Here is a 14,568-nt window from a genome sequence, read left to right on the forward strand (position 1 = left end):
TTCAGTACAGGTAACATAGATATTTTAGGTATATTGAATAAAGCTCTTTTTAGGTAGTAAGTTTTCATATATATATTTATTCTTTTCAGAATCATGACGTCGTTAGCCAAGCAGTTGGAGCGGTTGGCGGTGCCGCATATTCGAGCCGTGTATAGTGAGGATAAAAGGAGGAAATCTCTTTTGTTTGACCCCAAGGAGGCAGCAGCACTGGATAAAGAGGCCATTTATGCACTAGGTATCCTTCATCTGTGTTATGACATGTTTGTAAGGAGGACAATCAGTGGTTTTTCTTTATCATTGTTAATATGTTTACAGTGTTACCGTTAAGATGAGATCAGAGGAATATGTAAATTCCCTACTATCTGCCTTTTATGACTGTTTTTGTTTGCCTTGTCTGGCATGAGAAAGAAACTTAACACATCTTGAAAGTCATTGTTGTTTTAATACAAACTTAGTGCATTTCAATAAAAATTTGTACCAGTTGTTCAAAGAGAGTTGTTAAATCCGTGATGATTCTTTAACTTTCTTTTCCCTTATTCACCACCAGGTACAAATGGAATAGCAGAGTTGCAGGCTCTTGATCCGGTGTTTGATGAGTTTCAGGAAAGTTTATTTGGGGAATCCACTATGTCCTTCCAAAGAAGCATACAAACAACTGAGATTAATGCACAGATTGACGAGACAATTGAATCCTTCCTTCAGAGGTTGTCTCCATACTGTCTGCTCAAACCGGCACATAAAGCTCTGGAGTGGTTGATTTATAGGTAACATGCTCAAACTGGCACATAAAGCTCAGGCTCCGGGATCATGAAACTATCTTAAAGTTAAGTCAAAATTTTGACTTTAAATTAAGATTTGAACTTAGCTAAGATTGCTGACTTAAATGGATCACAAAACGAACTTAAGCAAATCTTAACTAAGATTGTCTTAACTTAAGTCTAAGTCTAGAATCTTAAATTGCTGTAGCAACAAGGAACTCTTTTGCGCAGAGGTAACAAAAAGATATAAAAAATAAATGACTTAAACAACATAGTCAGTGTCTAAAACGTCTAGTTTATGATCACTAATGCTGACGCAGGCACATACATGTACCAACAACCCCCCTTTTATTAAAAAGAAACTTATTTTCGTTATTACATACATGTGCATACAAAGATGTATTGACCCCGTCACCTCCCTCTTTCTAAAAGTAGTAATGAATGAAAGTGGAAATGTAAGAGTGATTGAAGCGATAATTTTATTAAATTCAATGCCTTTATTTATTTTGTCGACTGTGTGCGTACATGTAGCAAAGAAGGATAACTCTAATTAATTTCAAATTCGGTCTCAGACTGCACATTATTCGTGTGCAAATGCAGACTGCAAGTAATGATTGTTTTCTTCTTCCACATTGTCAACAAACTCAGTCAGGTAAATACATGTACTTTTGTAGTCGTAACTTTTTAGTGAAACGGTCATATGTGTACGTGCTACTTTCACATTTACATCTACTTTACGAACTACGATCAGGCAGTGAAACAGACAATCGGGCGATCAATCCTGCGATATTTTGATCACATAAGGTCATATTTATGCCTATATATTTGAAAACGCCCGCTCTCAATTTTTCTGGGCTAGCGGTGTTACTTTTCGATTACATGGATTTGACTTCTTTTCCTGTAAACAAACTTTTTATGTCAATACTCTGCTTAAAGAAAAACAATTTTTTTTTTCATTATATGATGTTCAACGTCAAGATCCTGTTTTCGATCTACCAACAGTCTATTGTTTCTTAAATAAATGATTTGTCCGCTTCATGGTAGTGACAGACATCTTCAACGACGGACATCACGTTAATTTTCTCTTACTCGCCTCAAAAATGCAACCAGCGCGGCCATTTTGAACGAACTTAGCGATAGTCTTAGAAAGTTAAGACAGCTCCAAGGCAGTCTTAAAATTTAAGACAAAATACCAATCTTAAGTCTAAGTGATCTTTTTGTGATCCACTTTAAGACTAGTCTTAAGATTTAAGTGCAACTTTATTGATTTAACTAGACAATCTTAAAGTTTAAGACAGTTTCATGATCCCGGAGCCTGGAGTGGTTGATTTATTGGTAACATGCTCAAACTGGCACATAAAGCTCTCGAGTGGTTGATCTATAGGTAACATGCTCAAACCGGCACATAAAGCTCTCGAGTGGTTGATCTACATTGGATGTTTGTATTATTATCATTGTGTGACATTAATTGTAGGTTTGACATTGATTAGAATGTTATTTATTATGATAATCATTTTGTGTTTGTTGTAGGTTTGACATTGATGTTTACAACATGGATGCTTTTATGATATGCTTATTACCATTTCATGAAAGTAAAATATTTGTTCGAGCAGTTCAGCTTCTGAGACTGAAATCCAGAACAGCCACAAAATGGGACTGGCTTCTTCCAATTCAGGTACAATACCGACACTAATCCAATAAATTTAACAGACTGATGTGTCGTCGCTGTGACGACTGATGCTTTATTGTTAACAGACTAATGTGTTGTCGCTATGATGACTGATGCTTTATTGTTGATTTCGGACATTTTTTGTTTGCAGGCCTCTGGTGTACACTTGCCAAGACAAACTTTGATCAATCACTGCAATTCAAACAACGGATTCTTCTCCTTTCTCTGTGACAGAATCTACAAAACCATCAAGGTTATGTTGACTCTTCACTTCTAGAAATCATAAACTGTCATTAGAAAAAATCATAGTCATAGTCATAGCTACCACACTTAATCATAAAATTTCATCACTAGAAATCATAAACTGTCATTAGAAATAATCATAGTCATAGCTACCACACCTAATCATAAAATTTCATCACTAGAAATCATAAACTGTCATTAGAAAAAATCGTAGTCATAGTCATAGCTACCACACCTAATCATAAAATTTCATCACTAGAAATCATAAACTGTCATTAGAAATAATCATAGTCATAGCTACCACACCTAATCATAAAATTTCATCACTAGAAATCATAAACTGTCATTAGAAATAATCATAGTCATAGCTACCACACCTAATCATAAAATTTCATTACTAGAAATCATAAACTGTCATTAGAAAAAATCATAGTCGTAGCTACCACACTTAATCATAAAATTTCATCACTAGAAATCATAAACTGTCATTAGAAATAATCATAGTCATAGCTACCACACCTAATCATAAAATTTCATCACTAGAAATCATAAACTGTCATTAGAAAAAATCGTAGTCATAGTCATAGCTACCACACCTAATCATAAAATTTCATCACTAGAAATCATAAACTGTCATTAGAAATAATCATAGTCATAGCTACCACACCTAATCATAAAATTTCATCACTAGAAATCATAAACTGTCATTAGAAATAATCATAGTCATAGCTACCACACCTAATCATAAAATTTCATTACTAGAAATCATAAACTGTCATTAGAAAAAATCATAGTCGTAGCTACCACACTTAATCATAAAATTTCATTACTAGAAATCATAAACTGTCATTAGAAAAAATCATAGTCGTAGCTACCACACTTAATCATAAAATTTCATTACTAGAAATCATAAACTGTCATTAGAAAAAATCATAGTCATAGCTACCACACCTAATCATAAAATTTCATCACTAGAAATCAAAAAATGTTGTCACAAGAAATAATCATGAAAAAATACATCATGATGTTAACGGTAATCTTTGGTATGACCAGGAAGTAGATGATGCATGCATTGAATTTTTTGCTTGTAAAAAGAAATCTAGTTCTGAGCTTTTGAAGAATTTTGTGGAAATCTTCATGTTTTCAAAAGCACCATCATCTAAAGATCATGTTGTTGTATAAAATTTTGCATTATGATGTAAAATAATATGAAATGTTATAATCTGCTGACACAGGACACCGTGAGGAGGGATGAGGGTGACAAACTAAGAGTTATCTTCTCCTTGTACATGTCTACCGTGGTGGGGATGCTGGAGTTTGGTGGTGCCTCAGAGAACCTGGTGGCCGCCCTCCTCCCCCACCTCAGTCGTGGTATGAAGTCAAAGGTCACACAGTACCGAGCTGCCACGTATATGATTCTGGCTCAGCTGGTTTGTAAGACGAGTCTCCGACAGGACCTGTTAAAAACTCTGCTCTCTGCTCTCTTCAAGGTTTGTCCTCGCTTAAATTTGTCTGAGTCTGAAGGGCATGAGTTGGTGTTATTATTTTATTTGTATTTCTTGTCTTTATTTAAAGAAGTCACTTTTCAAACTGGAGCAGGAGACCATGACATGTGCAGCTTTGATGTTTCAGCACCAGGAGATCACAAGTCTGCCAGCTAGGTACGAGAAAACACGGCACTTCTAATCAAAGTCCTCACCATTGTGGTATTTTAGAGTGCTCTGCAAGTCTAGATCTACGCGTATCAAATGTCTTTATCAGCCCTTGAAATTATTCACAAATTTTTTTGCTTTTGAAGGGCCTCCATGGTCGAGTGGTTAGAGCATCGTGCTCAAAATCACACGGCCTCTCACCTCTGGTCGGCGCGGATTCGAATCTCGCTCGCGCCAGTAAGTGAGAAAGTTTTCCCAGTTTACTTTCGGAAGGTCGGTGGTCTCTTCCCAGGTACATTGTATATGGGTTCTCTCTTCCACCAATAAAAACTGGGCACCACCAGATAACTGAAAAATTGTTGAGTGTGGCGGAAAACATCAATCAATCAATCAATCAATCTTGCTTTTGAATGATAGCTTGTGTTGGTTATCTTGTTAATTTTTTTTCCAGATCTTTCAAACACATCTGTCGACAACCAGGGTTAATTGAGAGCTTGAAAACCTTGACGTCTGCAGGTAATTGTGATGGACTGACCATGGCTTTCCTGGACAGACTTGTTGTAATGGCTGTGAAGCAAGACTCGGACATGAGTATGAGTGAAAGCAGTGACTCGGAGAACATCTCGAGCACACCTCGTTATCTGGATATCCTTCATGACTTCCTGTCGAGTGTTCCTCTCAGTGAGAGTGTCTCAGACAACCTCACAAAGTTAGTACTCCCAATATACAGATCTTTTAATTTATACACATGTGTGTAAGGACCAAATAATGGATTTTTCTTCCATTGTTTTTGCAGGAAAATTATTGAAAATTATCTTCTTTGTGCAAATGTAATTGTTAATGATGGTGAACTGGAGGAGCTGAGTATGAAACACAGGAAGACCGTTCAGCTGTTGGAGGACAGGTAAATGTCGATATGATAAAACTTATCTTCGTGATGTGTACCCTCCACTCACCCCTCCCCTCCCCCTCTCATGCTGCAGTTGTTTTATCAGTGTGATTGGATACCTGCTCTAATCTCACACGGAATCTGTTTTATTTCTGTGACATGAACACTGCTCTCATCTCAAATGACAATTATTTAATCTCGTGTGACATTTACCTTGCTCTCATCTCATATGACAGCTGTCTAATCTCGTGTGACAGGTACCCCAATCTAATTAAAATTAGATGTTGGATCCGCTCGCATACTCGCTACACAAACATCTAAAAACATCCCATAGAGGGTCACGTCAGAGGTCAAATTCGGTATCACTCTAGACTTATCGGCTTCAACAAACATTCAATAATTTTGCCAGCGGTGATTTCATTGGTCAATCGAATTTGACCTCTGACGTGACCCTCTACGGGATGTTGTTAGATGTTTGTGTAGCGAGTATGCAAGCGTATCTAACATCTAATTTCAATTAGATTGCAGGTACCCCACAGTCATGTTTAATCTCGTGTGACAGGTACCCCACACTCATGTTTAATCTCATGTGACAGGTACCCCACACTCATGTTTAATCTCGTGTGACAGGTACCCCACACTCATGTTTAATCTCGTATGACAGGTACCCCACACTCATGTTTAATCTCGTGTGACAGGTACCCCACACTCGTGTTCAATCTCGTGTGACAGGTACCCCACTCTCATCTCCCATGACAGCTGTTTAATCTCGTGTGACAGGTACCCCACACTCCTGTTTAATCTCGTGTGATAGGTACCCCACACTCATGTTTAATCTCGTGTGACAGGTACCCCACACTCATGTTTAATCTCGTATGACAGGTACCCCACACTCATGTTTAATCTCGTGTGACAGGTACCCCACACTCGTGTTCAATCTCGTGTGACAGGTACCCCACTCTCATCTCCCATGACAGCTGTTTAATCTCGTGTGACAGGTACCCCACACTCCTGTTTAATCTCGTGTGATAGGTACCCCACACTCATGTTTAATCTCGTATGACAGGTACCCCACACTCATGTTTAATCTCATGTGATAGGTACCCCACACTCATGTTTAATCTCGTGTGACAGGTTCCCCACACTCGTGTTTAATCTCGTGTGACAGGTACCCCACTCTCATGTTTAATCTCGTGTGATAGGTACCCCACTCTCATGTTTAATCTCGTGTGACAGGTACCCCACTCTCATCTCCCATGACAGCTGTTTAATCTCGTGTGACAGGTACCCCACACTCATGTTTAATCTCGTGTGACAGGTTCCCCACACTCGTGTTTAATCTTGTGTGACAGGTACCCCACTCTCATGTTTAATCTCGTGTGACAGGTACCCCACACTCATATTTAATCTCATGTGACAGGTACCCCACACTCATGTTTAATCTCGTGTGACAGGTACCCCACTTCCTTAGATAGAGCTGTGCAGGAATTTGTGGATGGAGAGGAGGAGGATGTAAAGCGACAGATCCAGGATTTCCTAAACCTCTCTGTTCTGTCTGTCAAACACCAGCATCTGTCTGACATTGAGGGAAGTCTGACTCTGTCCCTCAATCACAGAACTCCAGCGATCCGGGTCAATGCTGTACAGCATCTGCTGAAAAATGCTGACAAAGTAAGTATCAGATAAACGAAGCTCATCTCAGTGCTCAGGCGTAGTGTCAGTATCTTGCTATTATTGCATTCATGCTTATTTGATCTCATTTTCCTCTACTCCATGACATTACTGAGGGAAGCCTGTGATTGACTGTATCTAACAATTGATATGAACCTCGACAGATGGCTAAGCTGCACCATATCTAAATAGGGATTTAATGTACATTAGGATTTGTTGTACATCAGGGTTTGGGTTTTATATATATCAGGGTTAGGATTTAATGTATATCGGGGTCTGATGTACATCAGGGTTTGGATTTAATGGATATCGGGGTCTGATGTAAATCAGGGTTTGGATTTAATGGATATCGGGGTCTGATGTAAATCAGGGTTTGGATTTAATTTACTAATTTTGATTAGAGTGAAGTATTTGTTGGTTGCTCTCGGATACTTTAATTTTTCTATAACACTGTAGGGACTTATGAACCTTGTTCGAGACTTTTGGTCAATAATTTAGCAAAATTTACATGTCTGTATGACCAGACATTATAAAAAGAAATATGAAATAAGGTAGATACATAAAATGAACAAGAAGGCTCGAGAGTCTAACAGTGGTAACTAGCAAACCTTTCTCCAGCTAACTAAGAATTCCTAATGATCTGTGTCTTCTTTTCAGTGCGATGGTGATTATGTGTCTGAGGTGTTGATTACAAGACTGGCAGACGATTCACCAGAAGTCATGGAAACGGTTCTAAAAGTTGGACAGGTCAGTTGAAATCAGTAGTAATTGGGGAAAGCTTTAACCAAACGTAATTTTGCAGAAAATCTCAGATTGTGATTTTGAGATTAGTTTAAACAAAATTATTGATTTATAGCATCACATAATTTGGTTTTAAAGTAATGGTAAATTGATATGGCAAACCAATACATATATTAAATGAAGATATTTTTTCAAAATTTTTATATTGCAAATTAAAAATTTGAATATACATCTGTTTTTAACCTCTGTGGGTGAAGATAACATTGATGAAATTTTGAATTGAGAAATTATAAAATAAAAGTATCTCCTGATTGTTTTCTCATTTCAGTCTTTATGGAGCATGATTAATGATACCACACAGATGTGTACGCTGCTGGGAAAGATAGTGCTGAAATGTCAGCCCTGGTCGGGGGTCGGAAAGATGGCCCTCGGGATTCTGTGTAGCTGTGACCCCAAATTCCAGCCCTCTGTCATCCTTATCCTTTTTCCACGGTTTCTTCTCTGCACACCTGATGACCTCAAGTTTTTGAAAGATTTGTGCGAGACAGACCTAGCCAAGAATAACCAGATTATCAAATCAGTGGCCCAGAAGTTGAAGAAAGAAGCAGGCAAGAAGAAGCATTCGACGGAAAATTTAGCGGAGATGTCTATAGCAGTGGCAGGATGGCTGGCTGATGCTGTGATGAAAACCTCAGACTGTGACGAGTTTCTGACCCGGTTACAGGACGGGGGTGATGACACGCGATATCTGTGTCAGCTGGCGCTGTTCCTGAATGCAGCCATTCCGCTGATGTCAGAAAAAAGGGACCAGATCAAGTGGTTCGGTAATCAGCTCAAACTTCTACATCAACTTCAGCCTGGGGGTGTACCGGAGTCCGATTGGGAGGAGGTCATTACCGTGGTAACAGACACCTGTAAAAGTTTGGTGGCTGGTCAGAAACAGGGGAATTCTCTAAGTCTCTGTCTGTTGTCTAACCTGATACAATTGATCCCCACCTTACAGAATAGTAAGTCTCTCAAACATATACAAGTTATTTCTCTACATTAGTAATCAGTTAATTTAACATTCACAAGTTATTTCTCTACATTAGTAATCAGTTAATTTAACATATACAAATTATTCCTCTACATTAGTAATCAGTTAATTTAACATATACAAGTTATTTCTCTGCATTAGTAATCAGTTAATTTAACATATACAAGTTATTTCTCTACATTAGTAATTATTTAATCTAACATATACAAGTTATTTCTCTACATTAGTTAATCTAACATTAACAAGTTATTCCTCTACGTTAGTCATCAGTTAATTTAACATTAACAAGTTATTTCTCTACATTAGTAATCAATTAATTTACGATAGTTGATTGCTTCCACTTTAACGTGATTTATAATTTGTGTACAGAGGCTGACTTTTGGAATTACGATGACGATGCCCTCGCCTGTTCAGTAAGGCTGTTTGATTACCTCATTCTACAGTCCAGCACCTCGGTCTGTAGGAATGGATACAGGAGACTAGTGGCCCAGTTCCTGCAGGTACTCACGTCAGTAGCAGTGAATCGGACGGTTTATTCTTGTATAAGATTATGTTTCGACTCTGGCTGAAGATGAATGGATTACTATGTCTGAAATAGCATTTGATTATAAAGAAGATTTGCGATTATTTATGACGTCATTTTCAAAATTTATGTCAAGTGTATTATTTGATGATTTATGTTAAAGAATATTTTGTTGGTGTTAAGCATTTGCTGTTTCATTGTTTTCTAATCCTGGATAAAAACATTGCAATAAACATGATATGTTTTAGGCAGGGGATGATAAATTTCACATGATAAACAGGATGTGTTTTAGGCAGGGGATGATACATTTCACTTGATAAAGAGGGTGTGTTTTAGGCAGGGGATAATAAATTTCACATGATAAACTGGATGTGTTTTAGGCAGGGGATGATACATTTCACATGATAAACAGGATGTGTTTTAGGCAGGGGATAATAAATTTCACTTGATAAAGAGGGTGTGTTTTAGGCAGGGATGATAAATTTCACATGATAAACAGGATGTTTTAGGCAGGGGATGATAAATTTCACATGTAAGTCACCTTTCAACCTGACATGAAACTTATTTGTAATTAAGTAAAACTGAAACATGACTATAACAATTAGATATCTATGTAACTTATTTATAAATAAAGAAGTAAAACTGTGAACAATTAGATATCTACATAAAATAGAATAATGGTATGATTTCTGTCTAATTTATTCCTTACATGTCTCATTTTTCAGCACTTCTCTGACAATGATGTCAGAATGAAGTTTCTTGGACTTCTGTGGACACAACATTGTAATGACCTCAGTGAAAGGTCAGGAGTCAAGGTCAGCCTACAGATTCAAGCTCTTCTGATTGGAAAACAGCTACTGCATGAAAGCAAGAAAGTACAGGTTCCAGATTCAGGTTTGTAATGGGATAATAATGTAAAATTCTCTGATAACTTCTTTAGAATTTGTTGTCATTGTAAAATTCTCTGATAACTTCTTTAGAATTTGTTGTCATAGTAAAATTCTCTGATAACTTCTTTAGAATTTGTTGTCATTGATAAATTCTCTGATAACTTCTTTAAAATTTGTTGTCATAGATAAATTCTTTGATAACTTCATTAGACTTTGTTGTTGTAGAAAAGTCACCAATACTATTTTTCAGTGATAATAAATCTGATTTTGGCCATGACAAGTCCGTTTATCAGAATTCGCCAGACGACCATGGAGTGCCTAAAGCTTCTGAGAGACAAAGATGGTCTTGGTCAGAGTGTGTTTGTGCCACTAGTGAACCACATCCAGAAGTGTGAGATGGAGATTGTGTCGGACCAGGAATATCTGAAACAGGTAAATTATCCAGGCTACTGTTCAATTATCCAGGATATGGGTGAATTATTAGGTTACAGGTAAATTATCCAGACTCCAGGTGAATTATCAAGTTTACATGTAAATTATCCAGGTTACAGGTAAATTATGCAGACTAAAAGTGAATATTCCCAGTTACAGGTAAATTAACAGGTTTCATGTAAATTAACCAGGCTACAGGTGAATTATACAGGTTACAGGTGAATTACCTATGGTACAGTTCAATTATCCTGGCTTATATACAGAACACACCTTTTATGGCACCACTCATCCTATGTAAATGTTGCCAGATACTGGGTACTAATTAAAAAGAACAGGAATGTAGTGAAACTTTTTAACCATGACAAGGTCATCCAATGGAGGAGTTGTAAATGTATACTATAAAAACGGCTTTAATTTTTACAACCAGACTGTCACTTCTGTCCTGAGTAGTGGACCCAATAAGGGCAAACGGAGATCTCACTCTGGTAGGAAGACAGACAGTAGCCTGGTCAGTATGATTGTGGACGTGGTCCAGAACTCTGATACTCCACAATACATCAGGAATAACCTGCTTCAGATCACAGCTTTACACAACAGCAAGGTAAGTACTGGTTTCTTGTTTGATGTTATGTTTTTAGTTTTGTCATGGATTAATTGTGGATATGGCTTGATGTTGGTTTTGTAGTGTTAAAACTTGAAAAGTTTATGTACTTATATTTAACTGTGGTTTGTTATTTGAATGAGAATTTTGTAAGGCTTCTTTTATTTTTGCTTCTTTGAGCGGATATGAGTCTATAATTAGAAATTTATTCAAACAAAAGTTTACACATACCTCTGTACTTGACAAATTGTCGTTTGTATTTCAGAGTTTCCTGAGTGACCTTCTACCAACCTTTCAGTCTTTGTTATCTGCCTGTCTCTGTGACAACCCCCCACCCCTGGCTGTCGACAGCTGCAGACTACTGATCCAGAGGTGGACCTTGGAGACGGCCTCTCTCCTGGATTCTAACCCCGAGGCTCTGACCTTGGTCCTCGAAATGATAGCTGGACCAGTCAACACAATACAGGAGATGATGATCTCACAGGTTATATAAACTCATAGTCCACACGATACAGAATTTAATGATCTCACAGATTATATAAACTCATAGTCCACACGATACAGAATTTAATGATCTCGCAGATTACATAAACTCATAGTCCACACGATACAGAATTTAATGATCTCGCAGATTACATAAACTCATAGTCCACACGATACAGAATTTAATGATCTCACAGGTTATATGATATCAAATAAAATTATATAAGAAAGGTGAATTTAACTGAGCCTGATTATTTGTCTGGGTGATTAACAGGTGACAGGAGAATTTTACAGTGAGCTGACACCAGAAACTCAACAGCGGATTCTATCTAGTTTGTTTGATGCCTGGGTCAAAGTTCGGAGTCCAGAAACAGTGAAAGTGATCAAGAGGACACTTAAACATGTAAGTCACACAGGTGTAAGTAAAGTAAAAATCACACAGGTGTAAGTAAAGTCACACAGGTGAAAGTAAAGTCACGCAGGTGTAAGTAAAGTCACACAAGTGTAAGTAAAGTCACACAGGTGTAAGTAAGTAAAGTCAGACAGGTGTAAGTAAGTAAAGTAAAGTCACACAGGTGTAAGTAAAGTCAGACAGGTGTAAGTAAGTAAAGTCACACAGGTGTAAGTAAAGTCACACAGGTGTAAGTAAGTAAAGTAAAGTCACACAGGTGTAAGTAAGTAAAGTAAAGTCACACAGGTGTAAGTAAAGTCAGACAGGTGTAAGTAAGTAAAGTCAGACAGGTGTAAGTAAAGTCACACAGGTGAAAGTAAAGTCACACAGGTGTAAGTAAAGTCACACAGGTGAAAGTAAAGTCACACAGGTGTAAGAAAGTAAAGTCACACAGGTGTAAGTAAGTAAAGTCAGACAGGTGTAAGTAAAGTCACACAGGTGTAAGTAAGTAAAGTAAAGTCACACAGGTGTAAGTAAAGTCACACAGGTGTAAGTAAGTAAAGTCAGGCAGGTGTAAGTAAGTAAAGTCAGACAGGTGTAAGTAAAGTCACACAGGTGTAAGTAAAGTCACACAGGTGTAAGTAAGTAAAGTAAAGTCACACAGGTGTAAGTAAGTAAAGTCACACAGGTGAGAGTAAAGTCACACAGGTGTAAGTAAAGTCACACAGGTGTAAGTAAAGTAAAGTCACACAGGTGTAAGAAAGTAAAGTCACACAGGTGTAAGAAAGTAAAGTCACACAGGTGTAAGTAAGTAAAGTCACACACACAAAAAAAGAAATATGTCACAGATAGTAGAAATAATCTACATCAGTCATTTTACAGGATATAAGCAGACTGTTGACTATAAATCAAGATTTCTGTTCAACCACTTTTACAGTTGGCATTGGAAAGCAGCCATGTTGCAGTGGAACTAAACAAATGTCTGCAGACGACACTGTCAGCTTCAACCGTCAAGGAGCGCAAAAGACATAGGTGAACTTTCTCCCTCCTATAGAACAGAAAGTCTGTAAACATTTTGAGATGTTCTTGTTACAGAGCAGCAATGTAATCAGTTTTATCCTAATTACAGGAAGTCCGATGTTCATGGACAAAAAGAAGAAGATGTTTTTGAACAGTTGACATGGCAACGAGTGGTGGTTGTCCTGGAGACTATTCAAAGCAAGAAGAAAATCAATGGTTATCTTCAACTTTTGCCAACGATATTCAAAATACTGTCTGAGTAAGTGCAGTATTCAGTATTGATGAGGAGGTCATTCAGAAGGTCATATCCTGTTTGTCTACAGTATGCAGAGAAGGAGGTCATTCAGAAGGTCATATCCTGTTTGTCTACAGTATACAGAGAAGGAGGTCATTCAGAAGGTCATATCCTGTTTGTCTACAGTATACAGAGAAGGAGGTCATTCAGAAGGTCATATTCTGTTTGTCTACAGTATACAGAGAAGGAGGTCATTCAGAAGGTCATATCCTGTTTGTCTACAGTATGCAGAGAAGGAGGTCATTCAGAAGGTCATATCCTGTTTGTCTACAGTATACAGAGAAGGAGGTCATTCAGAAGGTCATATCCTGTTTGTCTACAGTATACAGAGAAGGAGGTCATTCAGAAGGTCATATTCTGTTTGTCTACAGTATACAGAGAAGGAGGTCATTCAGAAGGTCATATCCTGTTTGTCTACAGTATGCAGAGAAGGAGGTCATTCAGAAGGTCATATCCTGTTTGTCTACAGTATACAGAGAAGGAGGTCATTCAGAAGGTCATATCTTGTTTGTTTACTGTATACAGATGAGGTCATTCAGAAGGTCATATCCTGTTTGTTTACTGTATACAGATGAGGAGGTCATTCAGAAGGTCATATCTTGTTTGTTTACTGTATACAGATGAGGAGGTCATTCAGAAGGTCATATCCTGTTTGTTTACTGTGTAGTATATATAGGAGAGAGGAGAAAATCTTTGGCTGGACCGGGAATCGAACCCGGGACCCCTGCATTACTAGTCAGGTGCTCTAACCACTGAGCTATCCAGGCCGATATCCATGGTCCATATAGCCCTAATTACTACAACTGTATACAGATGAGGAGGTCATTCAGAAGGTCATATCCTGTTTGTTTACTGTATACAGATGAGGAGGTCATTCAGAAGGTCATATCTTGTTTGTTTACTGTATACAGAGGTCATTCAGAAGGTCATATCTTGTTTGTTTACTGTATACAGAGGTCATTCAGAAGGTCATATCCTGTTTGTTTACTGTATACAGATATATATGTCCGGATTCATTGAGGAATGTTTTCATTCTCATATGAATTAGGTCATGACCATTTTTCTACTTAAGAATAACAAGAAAATTTAATTTCACTCAGTTTTAAATTTGCCTGTTTTTGGATATGGATGAAATAGGTGAAAAGTAATTGAAGGATGAAAATTTTCCAGTGCACAGTACATGTAGATATGTATTTCAGTCCTTGTGAAAAACACTATCCGACTGTGTATATTTCATTTGTGTTGGATGGGAAGAGATGGCTGGATCTAATGAC

At 37.6% G+C, this 14,568-nt stretch overlaps 1 protein-coding gene and 1 non-coding gene across 3 annotated transcripts in view; one reads left to right on the plus strand and one right to left on the minus strand.

Moving 5' to 3' along the window:
- LOC125669529 (HEAT repeat-containing protein 1-like) overlaps positions 1 to 14,568 on the plus strand; it is a 41,704-nt gene that overhangs the window by 7,500 nt on the left and 19,636 nt on the right. Inside the window, exons 2-20 of one of the 2 annotated variants that reach the window (XM_056164051.1) lie at positions 90 to 235; positions 548 to 764; positions 2,289 to 2,433; positions 2,579 to 2,680; positions 3,906 to 4,160; positions 4,246 to 4,331; positions 4,774 to 5,031; positions 5,119 to 5,226; positions 6,666 to 6,882; positions 7,540 to 7,629; positions 7,952 to 8,630; positions 9,029 to 9,159; positions 9,908 to 10,076; positions 10,323 to 10,504; positions 10,932 to 11,105; positions 11,371 to 11,589; positions 11,863 to 11,991; positions 12,917 to 13,011; positions 13,109 to 13,258. In XM_056164051.1, coding sequence (XP_056020026.1) covers positions 94 to 235; positions 548 to 764; positions 2,289 to 2,433; positions 2,579 to 2,680; positions 3,906 to 4,160; positions 4,246 to 4,331; positions 4,774 to 5,031; positions 5,119 to 5,226; positions 6,666 to 6,882; positions 7,540 to 7,629; positions 7,952 to 8,630; positions 9,029 to 9,159; positions 9,908 to 10,076; positions 10,323 to 10,504; positions 10,932 to 11,105; positions 11,371 to 11,589; positions 11,863 to 11,991; positions 12,917 to 13,011; positions 13,109 to 13,258 — 3,548 coding nt within the window. In that variant the 5' untranslated portion in view covers positions 90 to 93. Of the gene's footprint in view, positions 1 to 89; positions 236 to 547; positions 765 to 2,288; positions 2,434 to 2,578; positions 2,681 to 3,905; positions 4,161 to 4,245; positions 4,332 to 4,475; positions 4,560 to 4,773; positions 5,032 to 5,118; positions 5,227 to 6,665; positions 6,883 to 7,539; positions 7,630 to 7,951; positions 8,631 to 9,028; positions 9,160 to 9,907; positions 10,077 to 10,322; positions 10,505 to 10,931; positions 11,106 to 11,370; positions 11,590 to 11,862; positions 11,992 to 12,916; positions 13,012 to 13,108; positions 13,259 to 14,568 lie in introns of those variants that run through there. The other variant, XM_056164052.1, reaches the window with a different exon arrangement.
- Positions 13,989 to 14,062, minus strand: Trnat-agu (transfer RNA threonine (anticodon AGU)). The gene has a single exon. It is a non-coding gene; the product is annotated as a tRNA-Thr (tRNA).

The sequence above is a fragment of the Ostrea edulis genome, chromosome 4 (genome assembly GCF_947568905.1).
Source record: "Ostrea edulis chromosome 4, xbOstEdul1.1, whole genome shotgun sequence".
In the NCBI taxonomy this organism is placed as follows: domain Eukaryota; kingdom Metazoa; phylum Mollusca; class Bivalvia; order Ostreida; family Ostreidae; genus Ostrea; species Ostrea edulis.